Genomic DNA, 11,604 nt, shown 5'->3' on the forward strand with positions numbered 1-11,604 from the left:
GTGAGTATTACTACATACGGTCAGTCATATTCTCTAATGCCCCAGTGTTAATTAATATCGACGGTGAGACAAAGTACACATGATTACTGATGTCAGAACAGGATTCTACATTACAGGTTTTATATTAATTCTTTATGCAATTGGTCGGTAATGACAAATGTTACGTCAGTATGACGTCAATACCGGTCTCTAATTCAAAGTTTACCAGCACTTCTTCCGCTATTGACATGCTATCCTATTCCCTCAGATTAAGGGGTGAGGCATGTTACAATACCGGGAAACAAGCAGATAGAACATGTCAGAGGACTGACATTTTGTATTTGTGTACTGATGTCGGGTATATTTGTATTTGTGTACTGACACTGGGTATATCTCATATTTGTGTATTGACACTGGGTATATCTTATATTTGTGTATTGACACTGGGTATATTTTATATTTGTGTATTGACACTGGGTATATTTGATACTTGTGTACTGACACTGGGTATATTTTATACTTGTGTACAGACACTGGGTATATTTTATATTTGTGTACTGACACTGGGTATATTTTGTATGTGTGTACTGACACTGGGTATATTTTGTATGTGTGTACTGATGTCGGGTATATTTGTATTTGTGTACTGAAACTGGATATATTTTATATTTGTGTACTGACACTGGGTATATTTTGTATTTGTGTACTGATGTCGGGTATATTTGTATTTGTGTACTGACACTGGGTATATTTTATATTTTTGTACAGACACTGGGTATATTTTATATCTGTGTACTGATGTCGGGTATATTTTATATTTTTGTACAGACACTGGGTATATTTTATATTTGTGTACTGACACTGGGTATATTTTATATTTGTGTACTGACACTGGGTATATTTTGTATTTGTGTACTGACACTGGGTATATTTTATATTTGTGTATTGACACTGGGTATATTTTATACTTGTGTACTAACACTGGGTATATTTTATATTTGTGTACTGACAATGGGTATATTTTATATTTGTGTACTGACACTGGGTATATTTTATACTTGTGTACTGACACTGGGTATATTTGATACTTGTGTAACGACACTGGGTATATTTGATACTTGTGTACTGACACTGGGTATATTTTGTACTTGTGTACTGACACTGGGTACATTTTATATTTGTGTACTGACACTGGGTATATTTTATATTTGTGTACTGACACTGGGTAAATTTTATATTGTGTACAGACACTGGGTATATTTTATATTTGTGTACTAACACTGGGTAAATTTTATATTTTTCACAGACACTGGGTATATTTTATATTTGTGTACTGACACTGGGTATATTTTGTATTTGTGTACTGACACTGGGTATATTTTATATTTGTGTACTGACACTGGGTATATTTTGTACTTGTGTACTGACACTGGGTATATTTTGCATTTGTGTACTGACACTGGGTATATTTTATATTTGTGTACTGACACTGGGTATATTTTATATTGTGTACAGACACTGGGTATATTTTATATTTGTGTACTAACACTGGGTAAATTTTATATTGTGTACAGACACTGGGTATAGTTTATATTTGTGTACTGACACTGGGTATATTTTGTACTTGTGTACTGACACTGGGTATATTTTGCATTTGTGTACTGACACTGGGTATATTTTATATTTGTGTACTGACACTGGGTATATTTTATATTGTGTACAGACACTGGGTATATTTTATATTTGTGTAGTAACACTGGGTAAATTTTATATTGTGTACAGACACTGGGTATAGTTTATATTTGTGTATTGACACTGGGTAAATTTTATATTGTGTACAGACACTGGGTATATTTTATATTTGTGTACTGACACTGGGTATATTTTGTATTTGTGTACAGACACTGGGTATATTTTATATTTGTGTACTGACACTGGGTATATTCTATATTTGTGTACTGACACTGGGTATATTTTATGCCTGGGTACTGACACTGGGTATATTTTATATTTGTGTACTGACACTGGGTATATTTTGTATTTGTGTACTGACACTGGGTATATTTTATATTTGTGTACTGACACTGGGTATATTTTATATTTGTGTACTGACACTGGGTATATTTTGTATTTGTGTACTGACACTGGGTATATTTTGTATTTGTGTACAGACACTGGGTATATTTTATATTTGTGTACTGACACTGAGTATATTTTATATTTGTGTACTGACACTAGGTATATTTTATATTTGTGTATTGACACTTTGTATATTTTGTATTTGTGTACTGACACTGGGTATATTTTATATTTGTGTACTGACACTGGGTATATTTTATATTTGTGTACTGACACTGGGTATATTTTATACTTGTGTACTGACAATGGGTATATTTTATACTTGTGTACTGACACTGGGTATATTTTATATTTGTGAACTGACACTGGGTATATTTTGTATTTATGTCCTGACACTGGGTATATTTTATATTTGTGTACAGACACTGGGTATATTTTATATTTGTGTACTGACACTGGGTATATTTTGTATTTGTGTACAGACACTGGGTATATTTTATATTTGTGTACTGACACTGGGTATATTCTATATTTGTGTACTGACACTGGGTATATTTTATGCCTGTGTACTGACACTGGGTATATTTTATATTTGTGTACTGACACTGGGTATATTTTGTATTTGTGTACAGACACTGGGTATATTTTATATTTGTGTACTGACACTGGGTATATTCTACATTTGTGTACTGACACTGGGTATATTTTATGCCTGTGTACTGACACTGGGTATATTTTGTATTTGTGTACTGACACTGGGTATATATTTTGTATTTGTGTACTGACACTGGGTATATTTTGTATTTGTGTACTGACACTGGGTATATTTTGTATTTGTGTACAGACACTGGGTATATTTTATGCCTGTGTACTGACACTGAGTATATTTTATATTTGTGTACTGACACTAGGTATATTTTATATTTGTGTATTGACACTTTGTATATTTTGTATTTGTGTACTGACACTGGGTATATTTTATATTTGTGTACTGACACTGGGTATATTTTATATTTGTGTACTGACACTGGGTATATTTTATACTTGTGTACTGACAATGGGTATATTTTATACTTGTGTACTGACACTGGGTATATTTGATATTTGTGAACAGACACTGGGTATATTTTGTATTTATGTCCTGACACTGGGTATATTTTATATTTGTGTATTGACACTTTGTATATTTTGTATTTGTGTACTGACACTGGGTATATTTTATATTTGTGTACTGACACTGGGTCTATTTTATATTTGTGTACTGACACTTGGTATATTTTATACTTGTGTACTGACAATGGGTATATTTTATACTTGTGTACTGACACTGGGTATATTTGATATTTGTGAACAGACACTGGGTATATTTTGTATTTATGTCCTGACACTGGGTATATTTTATATTTGTGTACTGACACTGGGTATATTTTGTATTTGTGTACTGACAGTGGGTATATTTTGTATTTGTGTACAGACACTGGGTATATTTTGTACTTGTGTACTGACACTGGGTATATTTTGCATTTGTGTACTGACACTGGGTATATTTTATATTTGTGTACTGACACTGGGTATATTTTATATTGTGTACAGACACTGGGTATATTTTATATTTGTGTACTAACACTGGGTAAATTTTATATTGTGTACAGACACTGGGTATAGTTTATATTTGTGTACTGACACTGGGTATATTTTATATTTGTGTACTGACACTGGGTATATTCTACATTTGTGTACTGACACTGGGTATATTTTATGCCTGTGTACTGACACTGGGTATATTTTATATTTTTGTACTGACACTGGGTATATTTTGTATTTGTGTACTGACACAGGGTATATTTTATATTTGTGTACTGACACTGGGTATATTTTATATGTGTGTACTGACACTGGGTATATTCTACATTTGTGTACTGACACTGGGTATATTTTATGCCTGTGTACTGACACTGGGTATATTTTGTATTTGTGTACTGACACTGGGTATATTTTGTATTTGTGTACTGACACTGGGTATATTTTGTATTTGTGTACTGACACTGGGTATATTTTGTATTTGTGTACAGACACTGGGTATATTTTATGCCTGTGTACTGACACTGAGTATATTTTATATTTGTGTACTGACACTAGGTATATTTTATATTTGTGTATTGACACTTTGTATATTTTGTATTTGTGTACTGACACTGGGTATATTTTATATTTGTGTACTGACACTGGGTATATTTTATATTTGTGTACTGACACTGGGTATATTTTATACTTGTGTACTGACAATGGGTATATTTTATACTTGTGTACTGACACTGGGTATATTTGATATTTGTGAACAGACACTGGGTATATTTTGTATTTATGTCCTGACACTGGGTATATTTTATATTTGTGTATTGACACTTTGTATATTTTGTATTTGTGTACTGACACTGGGTATATTTTATATTTGTGTACTGACACTGGGTATATTTTATATTTGTGTACTGACACTTGGTATATTTTATACTTGTGTACTGACAATGGGTATATTTTATACTTGTGTACTGACACTGGGTATATTTGATATTTGTGAACAGACACTGGGTATATTTTGTATTTATGTCCTGACACTGGGTATATTTTATATTTGTGTACTGACACTGGGTATATTTTGCATTTGTGTACTGACAGTGGGTATATTTTGTATTTGTGTACAGACACTGGGTATATTTTGTACTTGTGTACTGACACTGGGTATATTTTGCATTTGTGTACTGACACTGGGTATATTTTATATTTGTGTACTGACACTGGGTATATTTTATATTGTGTACAGACACTGGGTATATTTTATATTTGTGTACTAACACTGGGTAAATTTTATATTGTGTACAGACACTGGGTATAGTTTATATTTGTGTACTGACACTGGGTAAATTTTATATTGTGTACAGACACTGGGTTTATTTTATATTTGTGTACAGACACTGGGTATATTTTATATTTGTGTACTGACACTGGGTATATTCTATATTTGTGTACTGACACTGGGTATATTTTATGCCTGTGTACTGACACTGGGTATATTTTATATTTGTGTACTGACACTGGGTATATTTTGTATTTGTGTACTGACACTGGGTATATTTTATATTTGTGTACTGACACTGGGTATATTTTATATTTGTGTACTGACACTGGGTATATTTTGTATTTGTGTACTGACACTGGGTATATTTTGTATTTGTGTACAGACACTGGGTATATTTTATATTTGTGTACTGACACTGAGTATATTTTATATTTGTGTATTGACACTTTGTATATTTTGTATTTGTATACTGACACTGGGTATATTTTATATTTGTGTACTGACACTGGGTATATTTTATATTTGTGTACTGACACTGGGTATATTTTATACTTGTGTACTGACAATGGGTATATGTTATACTTGTGTACTGACACTGGGTATATTTGATATTTGTGAACAGACACTGGGTATATTTTGTATTGTGTACAGACACTGGGTATAGTTTATATTTGTGTATTGACACTGGTTAAATTTTATATTGTGTACAGACACTGGGTATATTTTATATTTGTGTACTGACACTGGGTATATTTTGTATTTGTGTACAGACACTGGGTATATTTTATATTTGTGTACTGACACTGGGTATATTCTATATTTGTGTACTGACACTGGGTATATTTTATGCCTGTGTACTGACACTGGGTATATTTTATATTTGTGTACTGACACTGGGTATATTTTGTATTTGTGTACTGACACTGGGTATATTTTATATTTGTGTACTGACACTGGGTATATTTTGTATTTGTGTACAGACACTGGGTATATTTTATATTTGTGTACTGACACTGGGTATATTCTATATTTGTGTACTGACACTGGGTATATTTTATGCCTGTGTACTGACACTGGGTATATTTTATATTTGTGTACTGACACTGGGTATATTTTGTATTTGTGTACTGACAGTGGGTATATTTTGTATTTGTGTACAGACACTGGGTATATTTTATATTTGTGTACTGACACTGAGTATATTTTATATTTGTGTACTGACACTAGGTATATTTTGTATTTGTGTACTGCCACTGGGTATATTTTGTATTTGTGTACTGACACTGGGTATATTTTATATTTGTGTACTGACACTGGGTATATTTTATATTTGTGTACTGACACTGGGTATATTTTATACTTGTGTACTGACAATGGGTATATTTTATACTTGTGTACTGACACTGGGTATATTTGATATTTGTGAACAGACACTGGGTATATTTTGTATTTATGTCCTGACACTGGGTATATTTTATATTTGTGTATTGACACTTTGTATATTTTGTATTTGTGTACTGACACTGGGTATATTTTATATTTGTGTACTGACACTGGGTATATTTTATATTTGTGTACTGACACTGGGTATATTTTATACTTGTGTACTGACAATGGGTATATTTCATACTTGTGTACTGACAATGGGTATATTTGATATATTTGTGAACAGACACTGGGTATATTTTGTATTTATGTCCTGACACTGGGTATATTTTATACTTGTGTACTGACACTGGGTATATTTGATATTTGTGTACTGACACTGGGTATATTTTGTACTATTTTATGATTGTGTATTGAATTTCATCAAATTTTCATTAAATTTTCACTTTGTATTAATGTTTTGTGAAGTTGATTTTTTTAAGTTACGAGTATTCTATTCTTTATTTGGGAAACATCTGCAATTTTAATCAATACAAATTTTAGAGGTATGGTTAATGTAATTTTATCAAAATGTATATCAATTGTGTATTTGTGTGAATTTACCGAGGTCATTTTAACTTACAACAACATGAGAATAAAATACATGTCTTTATTGTTGCAGTTCTGCAAAATGTCATGTGAGTTATATTTAATCTGAATAATGTCGGTTATTCATCACATCATGAACTACGAACAAAAAATAGAGAAATAGCTATACATCATTTATTGAATTACAATAAACGAAAGTTATAGAAAACTCCCATTGATCACATCAGAAACCTATCGTACAACAGTTCTCTGACAATACCACCTGGTTTAATATTATCAGAATATCAAATCGGTATGACAAAATACATTATTTCGTCGATTTATCATGTTCTAGTCTCTTGCTGGAGACGAATATCTGATATACCCATGTGCAAGATCTTCGTTAACTTTGAGTGTTCTGACTTGTCAGTTTCACACACATTGACAAAATTAAAATAAGTTCGTGAAACAAAACATCCTGAGTGCTAACTAATTTTATAACTTTGTTTCGATTAGGCTTTGACTCAGGAATCACGAATGTTTATACGACTTAAGAATTATGCCCCGGATGCGACATCAAAAAGAAATAATATAAGTTATTATTGAATAAATCTAATTACAAGGACTCCTCAGACTCTGGATACTTTACCCAATATAAAAAGTGTGGCAGTCATCTTAAGTAACATATAATATTAAAACTAGATTAATATATAAATATCGATAACTTCAAATAAATGTATAAATAGACACTTTACTTACAGTAGATGTTCTTTTAAATAGGTCGTATTTATCTTGTTCGACAATAAAATGTTCAAAATAACATTAGCATGTGGGACATTGAATAATCTTATCGAAAATTCATGATGGGGTGTTTGTCATGATCAGTACGATATCTCACCTTTACCATTCTATTTTGTACGAATTAAACCGCTTGTTATTTGACCTTTCCATGAGTAAGCCACTCTCACCCAGTCATATCAATGTTGACCCCTGATGATTTCGACGTATATAGAATCATTGAATCCACAAAATGTGTCCATGCTTTAAATGACAGAAGACAACAAAAAGAATAGGTGAGAGTAGTAAACGTAGTCCGTAGTCAAAGGCCCAAAGGTTAGCCAATCAGAATTGTTGGAGGTCAGAAACGTCCAATCGGAGGTTTTGAAAGTGGTCACACACAAATGATAATCCGTCATATTTTGAAATACATAGAAAATAACAATAAAAAAATACGTAAAAGCCAGAGAAATTTTGATCATTCATTGATCGGTAAATGGTGATAAGTTCATCTGTTCATGCTATTATCATAACGGACGAAAACATAGCAAAGCTTAAACTTCTGTCTCAAAATTTTCGACAAAATCATTCTACTATTTTTTCCCCCTAATAATTGATTTCGTCAAGAGACCTTCATGATATTCCCTGTGTCAATTACTATATTTACAGGTGATATACTCCTTCGTGTCTTTGTACAAACATTCAAATAAATTATTGATTACCTGTACCAATACCTTTAAAACAGACACGACACCTTCAAGTATATATTCTCTTTGTTGTCTGAAATTTTACTCGTGTTTCCAAATTTGACGTTATTGAAACTAACTATTAAAATATCTGGCGTACGGCAGATTGAATTGCTATTTAATATTTTCAATGTAAACAAGACCTGCGTGTAACACGATAATAATGGCCCAGTCTTGACTTTCAACTGACTCTAGAACGTCATTTATATATCGTGCAGAACGTTGTGCTGGGTTTTAATGTGACAAGAAAATCTTCTCAAATAGATAGCTCAGTCGACTTAATTTTGATGGCATTCACAAGCTATAACAACAATATCCGAAAGTTTGATTGGAATAAAATCGCACGAGACATATTCAATTTATTTAATTATCTGTCAATTGAAATAAGTTATTTAACTGCTCAAATTATTAATATTCTTATCTACAGTTAAAAGTATTTCTTTTTAATACCGACGTATCATGTTTTATGAACATAAACCAATGGTATTGCTATAGCCGTTTTAACATTATAACTATTGGTTGTGATTCGGTAGGTTTTAGACTAGGTTATTCTTTAAGGTGACAACGTCACTACTTGTTTGATATCCTGTTATAAGTCCGAGCTGTTCCGCGGGAAAGACTTACTCAATATTGACACAGTCCACATCAGGCTGGTGTCAAGTCCTATTGTAACTCGATCGGTAGATCACTTATCAAAGTAAAGGAATTCTGTCTTAGTAATACGACATACGAAGTACTTATACTAATATTGATAACATGTGTAGATATTTTGATATCGCTTATGAAATGAGGTATATTAAGTTTTACCAACTGGCGTTAATGATGTCGCGGTATCGTCCCAACGTCAAGGAAACTGTAAATAAATCCTTGTGTAGATAATAAATCTCCTCATTCATGTACAGTGATTTTACTGAATATTTATGTACCAATATCTCACGATTGTCAATAGTTTAATCCTTTATCAAAGAAGTGATGGGGACAATTTTACAGGAAAAGCACGTATGCAAACAGCAATTAAAATGAATTGATGAACAGTTGTCGATAGATAAATAAGATATTCTATGAGTTCTAGGGGTCTAGACCTTGTTTTGTTATTCACCATTTCTATTTTACAATTTAATCAATTCAGATTTCTATATGGTGTATTCTCAAATGTCAAAAGCCACATTGGTCAGACATCTAAGTAAACAATCTTGCGTCATGACGGCGTGCTTTTCATATACTTTAAAACAAACATGTCTATATCAGACAAATACCAACAAAACAAATAGTTTCGTTCATACCAAACTCCAATTTACGCAGTATTGAAAGGACCTTGTAGACACACCTTGTAGATAACCATGGCAACTATAAAATGGACACTATGGCATCAGTAATGATTAAGGTAACACATTTCTCGTTAGTATATTACGTTAAACAACAGAGAGAGATTTACCTGAGTAACGCGATTCCATCCTGATGGGGGAACGCGCCTCACTATTGGCACTACTGTGTCTGATCGCCCCGGCCCCCGGGAGCGGGGGGAGGCGTCGGTTTTGTAACTGCCTCACCGGACTAGACATCACTGAAGTCAAAAATGATGTGGCTTCTGACGTAGCCTAGGGCTGGGTAAGAATGTTACGGTCTCCATGTTTATCACGTTTCACCGATATCTAAGTGCTAGTTGTGAAAGCATGCTTGTTGTCACCGCACACTGACTGTTAACCAACTCACAACAACACCAGATACACAGGTGCTTCAGATACACTCAGCCTCTCAATGTATCCCTTGATCAAACGATAATTTAAATTGCAAGCACGGAACAATGGCATATGTATATCCACAAACCGCCAGAGAACGCGTCAAACCCTTGGTGTCAATATTTAGAAAGTAACCCGGTATATACCTGGTATACACGCCAGCAGATAAGAGTGTTTTTGAATTGGTTAACATGTAAATGTCACGTATTGTGGTTCCCGTAATAAGCCATACACGGTTGGGTATCACTTTACTTTTTACCATGTATATAGCGAAGCTCGACTACACAACAACGCTCACCTCCATAGAAATGTCCAAATCGTTGTCCCTTGGCTTTCAGTACAAATACACCCGCATCAATAACGTTAGGATTAGAGGTCTTTTGCTGAAAACCGTTCGAGGGTAATTCGTTTTTTCCTTAATAGTGTATACTCCCACAGCAGGGGACGCTAGCGATGTGTGATGTATTAGCCAAACCTTGTTTCCACTGTATGATATTGATAAAATCGTGTGTCCTTTAAATGATTTTAACAAAAGCCGCGGTCTGTCAGGGTCTGCAATGGTATACAACCTCTTGTAATGATGTTCCAGTGGGAAATGTCAGGTATTCCACCTCGCTAGTCACACCTGATTCAGTCAGGCAAAAGTGATAATTCGTACGGCAATATCCTACCCCTGGTTATTACAATGGATTCTACAGTTTTCGAAGGTAAAGCTTACAGGTATGTCATTATTCGAGAGGTTCGGCGTGTGTCGATCGATCGATGGATATGATACGATGGTTTGTCAGATGATGCGCGTACACACCCATCTCATGGTAATGACGACGAATATGCCAGCACACCCTATACCGTTCGTGTGGTTTTCCATAGAAACTCGACGGTAAATTCCTGTTAACCATACCTTTGTAACCGGAAGTACTATCCCTGTACAGGTGTTGCATGCCGCGCGTGAGGACATCGTAAACACAATACAGTCGCTATGTCGAGCTGATGTAAGGAAACCCGTTCTAGAGAGTGTGAACGACAAGGTAAAAACAAATGGTTGTAAATAGGTTATGCTATCTAGACAACATGGAAATGGTTCTATCAAAGACTTCAAAGTGACACGAAATCGTATCGCAATAATCTAGTCCGCACCATTTTGGTACATCAGTAGCGAAGAGGTGATACAATCGCTTCGACACGAATTCCTTTGAAACTGCTCATACCACCAGGCGTAAGATCCCAACGGAGATAGGCCAAAACAAAAACATGTAATTTAACAACAAGCCGGGAACACAAACATACAAACGGAACCGTAATTCTAACTCACAATCGATAATACTAGGGAAACATATGAACAAAATAATAACTTACATCCCTGAAAAAATACCAGGAGAATAAGACCAGGTGTTCTGGAAGGGAAGGCGTCCCCTGCTACATTAACGACACCCGCCATGTAATACGACCCGTGTCTAACCATAGACAATTATAT

The 11,604-nt window shown here is 33.8% G+C and overlaps 1 protein-coding gene across 4 annotated transcripts in view; it reads right to left on the reverse strand.

The window, feature by feature from the left end:
• LOC117325621 (probable 3',5'-cyclic phosphodiesterase pde-5) overlaps nt 1-10,785 on the reverse strand; it is a 79,254-nt gene extending 68,469 nt beyond the window's left edge. The window contains exon 1 of one of the 4 annotated variants that reach the window (XM_033881970.1): nt 9,827-10,785. In XM_033881970.1, coding sequence (XP_033737861.1) covers nt 9,827-9,953 — 127 coding nt within the window. In that variant the 5' untranslated portion in view covers nt 9,954-10,785. The remainder of the gene's footprint in view (nt 1-9,826) is intronic. The other 3 variants (XM_033881969.1, XM_033881968.1, XM_033881971.1) reach the window with 3 other exon arrangements.
• Between the last annotated feature and the right edge of the window lie 819 nt (nt 10,786-11,604).

This window comes from Pecten maximus, chromosome 4, assembly GCF_902652985.1.
Source record: "Pecten maximus chromosome 4, xPecMax1.1, whole genome shotgun sequence".
NCBI classification, from domain to species: Eukaryota; Metazoa; Mollusca; class Bivalvia; order Pectinida; family Pectinidae; genus Pecten; species Pecten maximus.